The sequence below is a fragment of the Pseudophryne corroboree genome (assembly GCF_028390025.1).
Source record: "Pseudophryne corroboree isolate aPseCor3 chromosome 3 unlocalized genomic scaffold, aPseCor3.hap2 SUPER_3_unloc_1, whole genome shotgun sequence".
NCBI classification, from domain to species: Eukaryota; Metazoa; Chordata; class Amphibia; order Anura; family Myobatrachidae; genus Pseudophryne; species Pseudophryne corroboree.
The window spans coordinates 671,390-688,135 of NW_026967493.1; the positions used below are offsets into that span (position 1 = coordinate 671,390).

The window sequence follows — 16,746 nt, forward strand, 5'->3', positions numbered from 1 at the left end:
GCTCTCCCCCCCCCCCCCCCCCCTTCAGCTCATTACCTCCATTCCTCATATAGGAGAGGTGTGCTGAGCGAACCGCTCAGCACACATCTCTCCCGCCGCTCAGCACAGCGCGATCTGTGCTGAGTGTGCGGGGGGAGACGGGCCAATCTAGCAGCAGCGCTAGCGGTGCGCGGGGCTGCGCATTGCTATAGGGGGTACATACGGAGCGATGCTTAAATTCTAAGCAATCTAGTCAGATTGCTTAGAATATCGCTCCGTGAGTACCCCCCTTTACTATTCTCCTGCTTGACCCATAGTTTCTAGCTATACCCTCCCCCCAGGCTCCTAGTTTAAAACCTCCTCCAACCTTCTAACCATCCTTCCCTCCAGCACTGCTGCCCCAACCTCATACAGGTGCAATCCATTATGACAAAAAAGATGGTGCCTAACTGAGAAGTCAACCCAGTGTTCTAGGAACACAAACCCCTCTTTCCTACACCAGTCTCTAAGCCACACATTTTCCTCTCTAATCTCTCTCTGCATCTGTGGGATAGCGCGTGGCACAGATATTTTGGAGAATATTACACTAGATGTCCTTGTCTTTAGTTTCTGGCCGAAGTTCCTATTTTTTTAAAGGACATCCCACATAGCGCTGACTTTGTCATTGGTGTCAACGTGCACCAAGACCGCCGGGTCGTTCCCAGCCCCTCCCAACAATCTTTCTACCCACGTCTGTAATGTGTCGAGAACCCGGAAGACATCACACTGTACGATGATCGCGGTCCTGGTAGCCGATTGCCCTGTCTAGCTGATAATAGAATCCACTACCACCACAATCTGACTAGGTACCTCATTTACTTTTATCCCATCTCTGCCGGAGGGACCCTTTCTCCAGTTGCTAGAATGAACAGTCTCTTCCAGCTGCATCATATCTTCACTGCCATCCACAAAATCTTCGTCAAATCGGGTGAATTTATTGGAGTTTGGCAGACCAGAGATATCTTGACTCCAACTCTTTTTCTTCTTCCTTCTAACTGTGACAATGCTGGCTACCTGATTGTCCTCGTCTACCAGTGTTACCCCCTGCAACTCCTCCACCTTTCGATCTAAGCTTTGCTCGAGATTGTGAATATCCCTCAGCCGCGTAACGGTTTGCTCTAGATCAGTTACCCTGGCAGCAGTTTGCACACACCTCGAACAGATGTATTCACACTGGGATGGTTGCTCCAGGCGCGCATACATCTTGCACAACATGCATTGAGTGAGATTCTCAATCATGGCTCCTATGTGAGGCTGTCTATAAATCAGTGATGTCAATGCAATCTGTAAATGTATGTTTACATCAATTGTTTATCAATTATCTTAATAAAACACATTTTACAATATTTAAATTATTGCTGCAAACCCTAATTTTGCCTATTACCTCATGGTATTTTTTTTATTTTATTTCCCGTGTGCATTTTTTTTTATGTACAACAAGAGTTGTTTTTTGTGTAAAACATTTCCCACACTCAGAACATGGAAAAGACGTCTTACCAGTGTGACTTCTTTGATGTCTGACAAGACTTGATATCTTTGTAAAACATTTCCTACACTCAGAACAGGAAAACTGCTTCTTACCTGTGTGAGTTCTCTGATGTCTGACAAGATCTGATTTATCTATAAAACATTTCCCACACTCAGAACACGAAAACGGCTTCTCACCGGTGTGAGTTCTCTGATGTACAACAAGCGCTGATTTCTGTGTAAAACATTTCCCACACTCAGAACACAGAAATGGCTTCTCTCCTGTGTGAGTTCTCTGATGTATAACAAGCTCTGCTTTATGTGCAAAACATTTTCCACACTCAGAACATAGAAATGGCTTCTCACCTGTGTGACTTCTCTGGTGCTTAACAAGAATGGATTTCCTTGCAAAATATTTCCCACACTCAGCACATAAAAAAGGCTTCTCACCTGTGTGAATTCTCTGGTGTGCAACAAGATTGGATTTCTGTGGAAAACATTTCCCACACTCAGAACATAATAAAGGCTTCTCACCTGTGTGACTTCTCTGGTGTTTAGCAACATCTGATTTCTGTGCAAAACATTTCCCACAATCAGAACATAAAAAAGGCTTTTCGCCTGTGTGAGTTCTCTGGTGTCTGACAAGATCGGATTTCCGTGCAAAACATTTCCCACACTCAGAACATGGAAATAGTTTCTCACCTGTGTAACTTCCCTGATTTGTTACAAGAACTGATTTATGAGCACAGTATCCTGCACAGACAGAACATGGAAAAGGCTTCTCACCAGCGTGCGTTCTCTGATGTTTATCAAGATTTGATTTCATTGTAAAACATTTCCCACACTCAGGACATGGAAATGGTTTCTCACCGGTGTGACTTCTCAGATGTCTAAGAAAGAGTGACCGATATAAGAAACATTTACCACATTCAGAACAGAGAAACCTTTTAGCACTTGTAGGGTTTGTTCTGTGTGTAACAACATCTATATTATCAGAACAATCTTTATGATTAGAGGGATCAGATGACATATCTCCACTGTCCAACACCAGCTGTACATTTAGTGTAATAGGGGTTTCTCCTGGAGAATCTTGTACGATGTTATCTTCTATTTTATAATCTGAAGACAAAAGGAGACGTCCCTCCGAGGTATTCCTGCTTCTGCATCCATCTGCTGGAAATAAAATACATCTTTGTAAATAGATATTTTCTTTCTGCATTGAGTAACAGTTCATACTATGCGGGGGAATGCGCTTAGCTTTTATGGCCCCCTAGGAGCCACTTGCGCTGTGGGCGTTGCTCTAACTCAAATACAGCAGAGCCGCCTATCCTGATTGGTGCTCGCACCTCCTAAGGTCACAGGCAGAGAGCGGAGTAATCACATTGAGAATCCCTGTCTGATATTGTGGCCATTTTAAATGCTCGACTTGCAAAAACAAAGAAGCTGCAAAGTTCTGCCGAATTAAATTCAAGATATATAGCTGCTTATCAACAACTATGACCAATTAATTACGATTATAAATAGAGATAATACACGGTCTTAAAATATAACACAAGCACGATCCATAACCATAACCAAGAGGACAAGCAGATGGCACAGCCACATCAAACAACTACAGCTGTAATTCATCGTGGCTACATCTGCAGCGGACAGGCACTCTCGGAGCGCCCGCGCATAGCCGTGCCGCAGATAGGGTCTTGCTGCGCATCTTGTCTAACATAGTGCGGAAAGCATTTCCGGAGACTAAAACAGTACACATTTAATGTTGCTATGCAAGTGAAGACTTGAAAAATGTTGACTATAGCTTTGTGGCATTCTGGTAATACTGGCCTGCAGCTCTGAAGATATTTTCAGGAAATATCCAGGTCATGGTAACCAGCTCCACAGTCCTCTCAGCAGCCTGTGCATGGTACGGAAACGGTCATATACCCTGTGATGCAAACGCGACTTGGTCCATGTCTGACAACATCGGTTCTTCCTCAGACATGTCTCTGAGGAGCGGATGTGGGATCAGTATGATTTGTCGGCACACGGGATACCGGCGGTCGTAATACCGACGTCGGGATCCCAATGTTTGAGAAGCCGACAGGGGTGATTAAGAGGGGTTTCCCCCTCTCCCCAATTCCCTAACCCCCCTCCCCACAGCCTAATCCTAACCACCCCCCTTGTTGCCTAACCCTAACCCCCTTGTCCCCGCTGCCTAAACCTAACTCTCCCCCCTTGCAGCCTAACCCCCCCCCTTCCCCACAGCCTAACCCTAACCTCCCGGTATGCAGCCTAACCCCCTCCTCCACCCAGGCTTACCTGACTTGCGGCGAGGTGCGTCCCCGTTCGGGATCCCGGCTGTCGGTATTCCAGTGCCAGGATGGTGTACCCATTCTGGATGCCAGTGTTGGCATTCAGAATAGAGTCGGTACCGGCGTCGGTACTCTGACAGGATGCCGACAGCCGAGATCCTGACTGTATCCCGCAGAGGTGGAGTCACTGTAGTTGTTTCCCCAATTACCTCAGTATGGTCTTTGGCTCTGAAATTGTGTAGGCATTTGGAACTGCCTCACACTTTGTGCATCTTCCTGGGCTCTAGAATTCATGATTCTTTATACAGTCAAACGTTTGATATCTGACCGTTCATCAAACAGCATACTGACCAGTAAATTTTCTGGATGCAAAAAGTAAGCATCAGTCTGGATGACCTCATCGACTTTTCGTTGTGCTGGATCAGGTAAGTATCGTGAGTATTGTATAGCGTTCCAGGTATGTATGCGTGCATGTCTTATTTGCCAGTCTCTTTTAATAGATAACCAAAGCCTGGCATATACCTTCATAATGTAATTTGTAATTGTTACCTGGTTTCGTGAAGATGTGACGAGGCAATGTACAAGTGAAGAGTGCGATTCCCAGCTGTCAGCCATCTGGAATGATGTAGCGGCACCGGGTCTCTTAGCAAGATCTTCGACTACGAAGCCAGCAGAAATGGTTCTGCACATCTCTAGGAAGTACTTTTGGTCAGTAGTTAGGTCACTTGTGTCAATCTCTGGAAGTTCTATATTTATTTTGCAAAATATAACTTTTTTTTTTTGGAATCAGCAAGCTTCTGTCCTATAGAACCTGAAAAACTTTCATGACCAGTTGTTCACCCATCAAGGAACGTGAAGAGGTGATGAAGTGGTAATTCATTGAAATGAATGAAGGAGGCATATTGCCCATTGAAGATTTCACTGCAAGCTATTTTCTATAGCTCCCGATGACACGCACATTGTCAAGAATTCTTCCTTGCTCTTCATCTTTAAGATGAGTGAGGATTCCTGTGGCTGTATTGTTTGCTTTGTCTGACTCAGGAGCAAAGTGCCCAATGTACTTTCCTCCAAGTTCCTGAACCATTGAAATATGCTCCTCTACGATAAGTCGCCTGTGACACTTTGAGACAATCTTTTCACGCAGGCCAATATTAACAGAATTCCGCACAATTAGTCAAACTGATGTGATTTTTCGAGTCTTTACTTGCGTAGCAACATCAAATGCGGAATGTATCAGTGCCCAGAAATGCTTTCCGTGCTCTGGGCCTAATTCAGACTTGATCATAGCCGTGTAAAAGTTTGCACGGCTACGATCAGTTACTCAGACATGCGGGGAGACGCCCAGCACAGGGCTAGTCCGGCCCGCAAGTCTAGCTCTGCCCCGCCGCACAAGCATCGCACAGCGGCAATGTTTTTTTTTACTGGTAGAGTAGCTACCTACCAGCGCAGCTCCTGCGCACTGGCAGGGATCTACTCATCGCTGTCCGGGTCACAGCGGCTGCATGTGATGTCACGCAGCCGCCGCGGCCCGCCCCCTGCACGGGACGGGCACTCCTGCGTTGCCCGCACCGTGCCTCTAAAGCGGCAGCCAAACGCCGCCGGCCCGCCCCTGCCTGTCAATCAGTCTGAGGCGATCACAGGGCTGTGATGGCCGTCGGCTGTCTGGCATGCGCCGTTGCACTGCGGCACCGCCGCAGTACAGACCTGATCGGCTGCTGTGTGAAAACGAACAGCAGCGATGCGCGAGTCCTGCAATAAGGTGTAATGCCTATCTGGACCACATTTCAAAACTTCAAGGCAATTATGGGAGCTGAAGAAATTGAACTACGACGACGAACCATCGGCAATGAATTACTACCATGGGGTAGAACATTTTCCATACTCAATCATTTTTACATTTCTAAAATCGGCCATTTTCACTACATCCTACAGAACAGGTGACAGCAGAATGATTAGGACACATGGTGAGTGCAGCAGAGCACAGTATAAGGAACAGGCAGTGCTGGGGCACACAAATCGATGACAGCTGACTGACCTGGGAAAAGGGTAGCGCTATAAGATTGGCTAAACTCCATATTTATGATAGTCATAAATCCTGTGTTACCCACACAGGACCAAAAATTAGGAGTATTAACAAAATGTATGCCCGTATAATAAATTAGTAAAGCGATAAGCAATTTAGTAAGAACATGGAAACGGTAATGTATTAGTGCTATTTACAGTGACATATTAAGTGAAATCAATGGCAAGCCAAGTACTTATAAGAAATTATGTTGTGACCAATATACAACAGACCTTTTCCATTTGCCTACTGCAGTTTATACCACTATTATCGTCCCCTACACGTGTCTGTCATTGCCACCCCACCACCTCCATATGTCGGTCATTTACCCCTCCAGTGACATGATGTGAGGAGGAGAGCGGGAGTATAATAAGGGATGATGACTCCAGACTCTATCATGAGGCAGATACATTGTCTTAATTAGTCTGTACTAAGGAGGGTGTAGGATAAGAGATTGCTGTAATGACAGAACAAGGAGAATATGTGACTCTGTACTTAGTGAGTATTACTCACCTGTGCCGATACCTGTAAGGATTTCCTCCTCTTTACACTGCTGCTCACCCCTCACATACGTCTCTTCTCCTTGTATAGCTTCTGATTTACTAATAATCTGGACTTCACCCTAAATAACCCAATTACAAATTGAGATTAAAGGAGGAGATCTTTCTAAGACATGTACAACTTCCCTACAGGTCATTTAGTCCACAGTCATTTTGATAATTGGGGAGAGCCTAAATCCCACCTACCTGACCCTCCTGTGGGACACTGTGATTCTCCTCTGTACAATCCTGAAAATACAGAGGATGGGGACATCTCTCTGGGGTAGTCCTGTTACTGGCCCCATCTGTAGGAGACACACAGTGACGGAGTACATTGTATATATGTCAGATGATGTGTACCTAGATGGCTCTCATAGCTGCTCTCCATTCCACTACGTGAGAGTCTCCTCTTACCCAGTGATGTGAGGGGCCGGTGATTCTCCATCATCACGTCCTTGTACAGACCCCTGTGTTCCTTTATATACTCCCACTCCTCCATGGAGAAATAGACAGTGACGTCCTCACACCTTATAGGAACCTGACACACATAATGATACAGTCATCACCCAGACACATCCCCTGGTGTTACTGTATAACGTCCCATTCCCAGCAGTCACCTCTCCAGTCAGTAGCTGAATGATCTTGTTGGTGAGTTCCAGAATCTTCTGCTCATTGTGTCTCTCATGTATCAGTGAGTGAGGTGGAAGCACCGGGATGGGGCTCTTGAGCCTGGTCCATCCTTCTGATACACGGTGGCAGATGCTGGGTGTAACATGCTCATCTGATGTTTCATTCACCATTGTGTAAGCCTGTGTATTGAGAAAAACACATTAATTGAATACATTTCCATAAATGCTCACCCTTCCCTTTTGGTCCATGTGTGAGTAGTAGTGATGTCTCTGTAACACAGGCAGACTCCCTCACCTCTCCAGTCAGGTTCCTGTGTTAATAATAGAAATTAGAGTGACGTCATTGTGACGCTCCCAGACTCCCTCACCTCCCCAGTCAGCAGGTAGATGATCTGCAGTGTGATCTCTAAGATGTTCTCAGTTATGTGTCTCCTGTCCTTTTCCATCTTGAAGTCTCTGAGAATGTGCTCTGGTTCTGAAAGCTGACCCGAGATGTTTTCTGTAGAACAACACAAATATATACACTGAGAAATTGGCAATCTCCTTTGTATGTATGTGGCCTGTGTATTAGGCATCCATGGAGCTTCGCATGTATCTTACTGCCCGGCATATAGGCAGTGTGTGTACACACTATTTAGAAAGAATAGCCAAGATGAAGCAACAAAGGCATTATACAGTTAGGTCCATAAATATTGGGACATTGACACAATTCTCATATTTTGGGCTCTATACACCACCACAATGGATTTGAAATGAAACAAACAAGATGTGCTTTAACTGCAGACTTTCCGCTTTAATTTGAGGGTATTTACATCCAAATCAGGTGAACGGTGTAGGAATTACAACGGTTTCTATATGTGCCTCCCACTTTTTAAGGGACCAAAAGTAATGGGACAAACTAAACAATCCTAAATCAAACTTTAACTTTTTAATAGGGTGTTGCAAATCCTTTGCAGTCAATTACAGCCTGAAGTCTGGAACGCATAGACATCACCAGACGCTGGGTTTCATCCCTGGTGATGCTCTGCCAGGCCTCTACTGCAAATGTCTTAAGTTCCTGCTTGTTCTTGGGGCATTTTCCCTGCAGTTTTGTCTTCATCAAGTGAAATGCATGCTCAATAGGATTCAAGTCAGGTGATTGACTAGGCCATTGCATAACATTCCACTTATTTGCCTTAAAAAACTCTTTGGTTGCTTTCGCAGTATGCTTCGGGTCATTGTCCATCTGCACTGTGAAGCGCCGTCCAATGAATTCTGAAGCATTTGACGGAATAGGAGCAGATATTGCCCGAAACACTTCAAAATTCATCCTGCTGCTTTTGTCAGCAGTCACATTATCAATAAATACAAAGGAACCAGTTCCACTGGCAGCCATACATGCCCACGCCATGACACTACCACCACCATGCTTCACTGATGAGGTGGTATGTTATGGATCATGAGCAGTTCCTTCTCCATACTCTTCTCTTCCCATCACTCTGGTACAAGTTGATATTTGTCTCATCTGTCCATAGGATGTTGTTCCAGAACTGTAAAGGCTTTTTTAGATGTTGTTTGGCAAACTCTAATCTGGACTTCCTGTTTTTGTGGCTCACCAATGGTTTACATCTTGTGGTGAACCCTCTATATTCACTCTTGTGAAGTCTTCTCTAGATTGTTGACTTTGACACATATACACCTACCTCCTGGAGAGTGTTCTTGATCTGGGCAACTGTTGTGAAGGGGTTTTTCTTCACCAGGGAAATAATTCTTCTGTCATCCACCACTGCTGTTTTTCGTGGTCTTCCGGGTCTTTTGGTGTTGCTGAGCTCTCAGCTGCGTTCTTTCTAAGAATGTTCCAAAAAGTTGATTTGGCCACACTTAATGTTTTTGCTATCTCTCTGATGGGTTTGTTTTGATTTTTCAGCCTAATGATGGCTTGCTTCACTGATAGTGGCAGTACTTTGGATCTCATATTGAGAGTCGACAGCAACAGATTCCAAATGCAAATGTCACACCTGATTGATGATGAAATAACGAGGGAATAGCCCACTCCTGTCCATGAAATACTTTTGAGGCGATTGTCCCATTACTTTTGGTCCCTTAAAAAGTGGGAGGCACATATAGAAACCATTGTAATTCCTACACCGCTCACCTGATTTGGATGTAAATACCCTCAAATTAATACCCACTGCAGTTAAAGGACATCTTGCTTGTTTCATTTCAAATCCATTGTGGTAGTGTATACAGCCCAAAATATGAGAATTGTGTCGATGTCCCAATATTTATGGACCTGACTAAGTATAAAAGTCTAGTCACCTTGCTGGGCTCTCAGACTGTGAGGAATTAGGCCCCAATAGCCAGGCTGTCATGAGATAAGGAGATTGCTTGAAGTCTCTTACAAAAAGGTTATAGAAAAAAGAAAAGAAAGAAGAATAACAGAGAAAGATCCCGGAGGAAACTCCTGTGAAACGCGTAGGGTAGAAGGGCTAGCTGAGGAGAGTCTGGGGTAGAACGTGGTTACGCTGATATTTTGTATCTTGGAGATTAAATATATTTACCTTTATTCTAAAACATAAAAGCTTGATGCATAATTAAGACAACCATTTTGTTTTATTGAGGACTTCAAAGGCCATGAGGGGAATATATTAGCGGGTGTAATATTCACATATCACCGGTGTTATTGATTTTTGTGTCTAAGTTGAATACAGTTCCATCAGCAAATCATGTTCTGAGCTTCGGATTGTGATAACAAAACACAAAAACATACCCATAAAAAGAAAATGTGTCATTTACATTTGAAACACTGGAGTATCAGTAGTGGTGACATTTGCTGGTCTAGTGGTCAGTAAATACTGCAGCCCACAGCTACGTTCTGTCCTCTAGACAGAGAGAGAGAGAGGTCACCAAAGACAGGAAAGGTGAAAGGTTTAAAATGAGGGGCCGGTTGCAATTACGCCTGAGTTCGTTGGTTGTGCGGGATACCGGCTGAACTTAAATTTTTTTTTAAAACCATGCCTTGTAAGTGATTGCCTCTTTAAAAAAAATGTCTGGCCAGCCGTCGGACTCGGTCAGCATTACATACCTCTGCTGGTGTTGATTTGGTGTGGAATAACCCATAGAACTTCCTGCACAATCTAGTTTGACCTATTTTTTTTATATCCCTAAATGCGAAGCATGTTTAATTGACTCCACTATATTAACACTACCCTACCACATCTGCTGGAAGCCTCTATCCATATTTATCTGACGTCCTAGTGGATGCTGGGAACTCCGTAAGGACCATGGGGAATAGACGGGCTCCGCAGGAGACTGGGCACTCTAAAGAAAAGATTAGGTACTATCTGGTGTGCACTGGCTCCTCCCTCTATGCCGCTCCTCCAGACCTCAGTTAGAATCTGTGCCCGGCCAGAGCTGGGTGCTCCTAGTGGGCTCTCCTGAGCTTACTAGTAAAGAAAGTATTTATTAGGTTTTTTATTTTCAGTGAGCTTCTGCTGGCAACAGACTCACTGCTACGTGGGACTAAGGGGAGAGAAGCAAACCTACCTGCTTGCAGCTAGCTTGTGCTTCTTAGGCTACTGGACACCATTAGCTCCAGAGGGTTCGAACACAGGCACCTGTCCTCGATCGTCCGTTCCCGGAGCCGCGCCGCCGTCCCCCTCGCAGAGCCAGAAGAACAGAAGCTTGAAGACGACGAAATCGGCGGCAGAAGACTCCTGTCTTCATTTAAGGTAGCGCACAGCACCGCAGCTGTGCGCCATTGCTCCCAGCACACTTACACACTCCGGTCACTGTAGGGTGCAGGGCGCTGGGGGGGGGGTGCCCTGGGCAGCAATTGAAGTACCCTTTGGCAATAAGAATACATATATACAGTCTGGCACTGTATATATGTAAAAAACCCCGCCATTTTTTCACATTAAGCGGGACAGAAGCCCGCCGCTGAGGGGGCGGGGCCTTCTTCCTCAGCACACCAGCGCCATTTTCTATTCACAGCTCCGCTGGAAAGAAGCCCCCCAGGCTCTCCCCTGCAGTATCCAGATACACAAAGGGTGAAAAGAGGGGGGGGCACATAAATTTAGGCGCAAATTTGTATATACAGCAGCTACTAGGTAAACACTGAAGTTGTAATGTAATCCCTGGGTTATATAGCGCTGGGGTGTGTGCTGGCATACTCTCTCTCTGTCTCTCCAAAGGGCCTTGTGGGGGAACTGTCTTCAAATAGAGCATCCCCTGTGTGTGTGTGTGTGTGTTGTGTCGGTACGCGTGTGTCGACATGTCTGAGGTAAAAGGCTCCCCTAAGGAGGAGATAGAGAAAATATGTGTGTGAGAGGGTGTCTCCGTCGACAACGCCGACACCTGTTTGGATATGTGTAAGTGCTGAGGTGAATTTATTGCACAAAAGATTAGAGAACAGACAGGAAATCTACCCATGTCTGTCCCTATGTCGCAGAGACCTTCAGAGTCTCACAATGATCACTATCCAAAATAATACACACTGATAACGACACGGAGTTTGACTTCAGTGTCGACTACGATAATGTAAAGTTACAGCAAAAATGGCTGAAAGGTATTCAATATATGATTATTGTAATAAAAGATGATTTGCATATCACTGATGACTCATGTCCCTGACACAAGGGTACACATGTTTAAGGGGAAGAAAGCTGAGGTAAATTTCCCTCCTCTCATGAGGAAAAAGGGCGGGAATCTCCAGACAAGAAACTGCAGCTTCCCACAAGGAATTCTCAGGCAGTATCCTTTCCCCACTAGGGCCAGGATGTGATGGTAATCTTCCCCTAGGGTGTCACGTTTGCCCAGACGTTAGCACTAGCTGTTCTCAGGGATCCTGCAGATAGCGTGCACATTCTAGTACACTACTCAGACCGGCGATTGTGTCGGCATGGGTTTATAGCGCTGTGGCAGCGTGAACAGGTACCTTATCAGCAGAGATTGAGACCCTAGTATGCATATTGATATATATATATATATATATATATATTAAAGATGCTGTCTTAAGAGATTTTTATATATATATATATATATATATATATATATATATATATATATATATATAAATAACATGCCCAAAGAGACATGAGTATACTGGGTCCTAGAGTCAAAGCTATGTCGATTTCTGCTTGACGTGTCCTGTAGAATATGCAATGGACAGATGATGCCGACTTAAGAGGCATATGGAAGGCTGAGAAGGGTTCTCGGACCTGGTCTCCACAACTATAGCTGGTAATTCTGATATTTGCCTTATATTCCTGCACAGCCTAGGAAAGCACGACATTATCAAATGCAGCCTTTCAAATAAAGAAACAAGAAAGTCTGAGGTGCGTCCTTTCTTGCCAGAAACGGGGGCAGAGAAAAGAAGCTGCACAACACAGCTAGTACCAAGAAACAGAAGTCCTCCCCGGCCTCTACAAAAATCCACAGCATGTCGCTGGGGCTCCACAGGCGGAGCTGGGCCCGGTGGGGGCACGCCTTCGTAAGTTCGGCCACAAGTGGGTTCACTCCCTGTTAAATCTCTGGGCAATAGATATTGTGTCTCAGGGATACAAGCTGGATTTTGAGAAGATGCCCCCTCCCCGACGGCCCTGCCGGCTTCCCCCCACGAGAGGGAAACAGTGTTAACTGCAATTCACAAATTGTATCTTCACCAGGTGGTGGTCAAGGTTCCCCTCCTTCAACAAGGAGGGGGTTATTATTCGACCATGTTATAGTCCCGTAACCTGACGGTTCGGTGGGACCCATATTGAATTTAAAATCCCTGAACGTATACCTGAAAACTTCAAGTTCACGTTGAAATCGCTAAGAGCGGTTATTGCAAGCCTGAAAGGTGACTCGGGACATAAAGGATGCATACCTTCAGGTCCCCATTTATCCACCTCATCAGGCGTACCTCAGAATTACGGTACGGGATTGTCATTACCAATTTCAGAGGTTGCCGTGGTCTCTCCACGGCCTTGAGAATGTTCACCAAGGTAATGGCGGAAATGATGGTGCTCCTGCGGAAGCAAGGTGTCACTATTATCACATTCTTAGACGATCTCCTCATAAAAGCGAGATCAAGAGAGCAGTTGCTGAACAGCGTATCACTTTCTCTGGAAGTGTAACGGCAACACGGCTGGATTCTATATATTCCAAAGTCGCAGTGGGTTCTTACAGCTCATCTGCTTCTCCTAGGCATGATCCTAGACACAGACCAGAAAAGGGTTATCTCCCGATAGAGAGAGCTCAGGAGCTCGTGACACTGGTCAGGAATCTATTAAAACCAAAACAGGGGTCAGGGCATCACTGCACTCGAGTCCTGGGAAGGAGGGTGGCCTCATACGAGGCCATTCCCTTCGGCAGGTTCCATACGAGGTCCTTCCAATGGGACTTACTGGACAAATGGTCTGGATCACATCTTCAGATGCATCGGTTAATCACCCTGTCCCCCAGGGCCAGGGTGTCTCTTCTGTGGTGGCTGCAGAGTGCTCTTCTTCCCGAGGGCCGCAGGTTCGGCATACAGGACTGGGTCCTGGTGACCACGGATGCAAGCCTCCGTGGATGGGGGGCAGTCACTCAGGGAAGAAACTTCCAAGGGCTGTGGTCAAGTCAGGAGACTTGTCTGCACATAAATATACTGGAACTAAGGGCCATATACAACGCCCTGAGTCAAGCGGAGCCCCTGCTTCGAGACCAACCAGTGCTGATTCAGTCAGACAACATCACGGCGGTCGCCCATGTAAACCGCCAGGGCGGCACAAGAAGCAGGGTGGCAATGGCGGAAGCCACAAAGATTCTTCGTTGGGCGGAGAATCACGTGCAAGCACTGTCAGCAGTGTTCATTCCGGGAGTGGACAACTGGGAAGCAGATTTCCTCAGCAGACACGACCTCCACCTGGGAGAGTGGGGACTTCATCAAGAAGTCTTCACACAGATTGCAAATCGATGGGAACTGCCACAGGTGGACATGATGGCATCCCGCCTCAACAAAAAGCTAAAAAGATATTGCGCCAGGTCAAGGGACCCTCAGGCGATAGCTGTGGACGCGCTAGTGACACCGTGGGTGTTCCAGTCGGTATATGTGTTTCCTCCTCTTCCTCTCATACAAAAGGTGCTGAGAATTGTAAGAAAAAGAGGAGTGAGAAGCAACAAGGGCCCTGTCTGTTCCAAGACTTACCGCGGCTGCGTTTGAAGGCATGGCGGTTGAACGCCGGATCCTAGCGGTAAAAGGCATTCTGGATGAAGTTATTCCTACGCTGATAAAGGCTAGGAAGGACGGGACAGCAAAGCATTATCACCATATATGGCGAAAATATGTTGCTTGGTGTGAGGCCAGGACGGCCCCTACAGAGGAATTCCAGCTGGGTCGATTCCTGCACTTCCTAGTCAGGAGTGTCTATGGGCCTAAAATTAGGGTCCAGATTTCGGCCCTATCCATTTTCTTTCAAAAAGAACTGGCTTCACTGCCTGAGGTTCAGACGGTTGTTAAGGGAGTGCTGCATATTCAGCCCCCTTTTGTGCCACCAGTGGCACCTTGGGATCTTAACGTTGTGTTGGATTTCCTGAAATCCCACTGGTTTGAGCCACTTAAGACCGTGGAACTAAAGTATCTCACGTGGAAAGTGGTCATGCTGTTGGCCTTAGCATCGGCTAGGCTTGTGTCGGAATTGGCGGCTTTGTCATGTAAAAGCCCCTATCTGATTTTCCATATGGACAGGGCAGAATTGCGGACTCGTCCCCTATTTCTCCCAAAGGTGGTATCATCGTTTCATTTGAACCAACCTATTGTGGTGCCTGCGGCTACTCGGGACTTGGAGGACTCCAAGTTGCTGGACGTAGTCAGGTCTTTGAAAATATATATGTTTCCAGAACGGCTGGAGTCAGGAAGACTGACTCGCTGTTATCCTGCATGCACCCAACAAGCTGGGTGCTCCTGCTTCAAAGCAAACTATTGCTCGCTGGATCTGTAGCACGATTCAGCTGGCTCATTCCTCGGCTGGATTGCCGCATCCAAAATCAGTAAAAGCCCATTCCACAAGGAAGGTGTGCTCTTCTTGGGCGGCTGCCTGAGGGGTCTCGGCTTTACAGCTTTGCCGAGCGGCTACTTGGTCGGGTTCAAACACCTTTGCAAAGTTCTACAAGTTTGATACCCTGGCTGAGGAGGACCTTGTGTTTGCTCATTCAGTGCTGCAGAGTCATCCGCACTCTCCCGCCCGTTTGGGAGCTTTGGTATAATCCCCATGGTCCTTACGGAGTTCCCAGCATCCACTAGGACGTCAGAGAAAATAAGAATTTACTCACCGGTAATTCTATTTCTCGTAGTCCGTAGTGGATGCTGGGCGCCCGTCCCAAGTGCGGACTTTCTGCAATACGTGTATATAGTTATTGCTTAAATAAGGGTTATTGTTATGAGCCATCCGTTAAATGAGGCTCAGTTGTTGTTCATACTGTTAACTGGGTAAGGTTATCACAAGTTGTACGGTGTGATTGGTGTGGCTGGTATGAGTCTTACCCTGGATTCCAAAAATCCTTTCCTTGTAATGTCAGCTCTTCCGGGCACAGTTTCCCTAACTGAGGTCTAGAGGAGGGGCATAGAGGGAGGAGCCAGTGCACACCAGATAGTACCTAATCTTTTCTTTAGAGTGCCCTGTCTCCTGCGGAGCCAGTCTATTCCCCATGGTCCTTACGGAGTTCCCAGCATCCACCACGGACTACGAGAAATAGAATTATCGGTGAGTAAATTCTTATTATCCACAACCACATTGGTAAATTTCCTGTGTGACCTGATCCCCTTTGCACAGCCTTCTTGTGGGCACTGCCTCACTATGGCCCTCATTCCGAGTTGTTCGCTCGCTAGCTGCTTTTAGCAGCATTGCACACGCTAGGCCGCCGCCCTCTGGGAGTGTATCTTAGCTTAGCAGAATTGCGAACGAAAGATTAGCAGTTCTGCTATTACATATTTCCCTGCAGTTTTTGAGTAGCTCCAGACCTACTCCTAGACTGCGATCACCTCAGTCCGTTTAATTCCTGGTTTAACGTCACCAACACGCCCAGCGTCCAGCCAGCCACTCCCACGTTTCTCCGGCCACTCCTGCGTTTTGGCCTGACACGCCTGCGTTTTTTAGCACACTCCCGGAAAACGGTCAGTTTCCGTCCAGAAACGCCCCTTTCCTGTCAATCACTCACCGATCAGCAGAGCGACTGAAAAGCGTTGCTCGGACCTATGTAAAATTGCTTAGTTTTGTGCGAAAATACTTAGCGCGTGCGCCCTGCGGCCCATACGCATGAGCAGAATCGCCCACTTTTAGCCTGATCGCTATTCTGCTAAAAACGGCAGCGAGCGAACAACTCGGAATGACCACTTATGTGCTGTCCTCTTGTGGTCCCTGCCCCTTATCGTGCAGCCTTCCTGTGTACCCTGCTCTCCCCCACACAGCTTTCCCATGTACCCTGCCCTCCCCCACACAGCTTTCCCCGTGTGCCCTGCTCTCCCCCACACAGCTTTCCCCCACGTGCCCTGCCCTCCTCCACACAGCTTTCTCCCACGTGCCCTGCCCTCCTCCACACAGCTGTCCCCATGTGTCCTGCCCTCCTCCACACAGCTTTCCCCCCATGTGCCCTGCCCTCTTCCACACAGCTTTCCTCCGTGTACCCTGCCCTCCTCCACACAGCTTTCCCCCATATGCCCTGCCCTCCTCCACACAGCTTTCCACGTGTCTCCTGCCCTCCTCCACAAAGCTTTCCATGTGCTCTGCCCTCCT

The 16,746-nt window shown here is 46.7% G+C and overlaps 1 protein-coding gene across 1 annotated transcript in view; it reads right to left on the reverse strand.

Annotated features, from left to right (window-relative positions):
* Positions 1-477: 477 nt before the first annotated feature.
* Positions 478-16,746, reverse strand: part of LOC134983091 (gastrula zinc finger protein XlCGF57.1-like) — a 40,024-nt gene continuing 23,755 nt past the window's right edge. Inside the window, exons 2-7 of the mRNA XM_063948788.1 lie at positions 7,381-7,511; positions 7,001-7,192; positions 6,798-6,921; positions 6,591-6,688; positions 6,358-6,466; positions 478-2,655 (exon numbers count right to left, since the gene is read on the reverse strand). Coding sequence (XP_063804858.1) covers positions 1,418-2,655; positions 6,358-6,466; positions 6,591-6,688; positions 6,798-6,921; positions 7,001-7,192; positions 7,381-7,458 — 1,839 coding nt within the window. The 5' untranslated portion in view covers positions 7,459-7,511 and the 3' untranslated portion in view covers positions 478-1,417. The remainder of the gene's footprint in view (positions 2,656-6,357; positions 6,467-6,590; positions 6,689-6,797; positions 6,922-7,000; positions 7,193-7,380; positions 7,512-16,746) is intronic.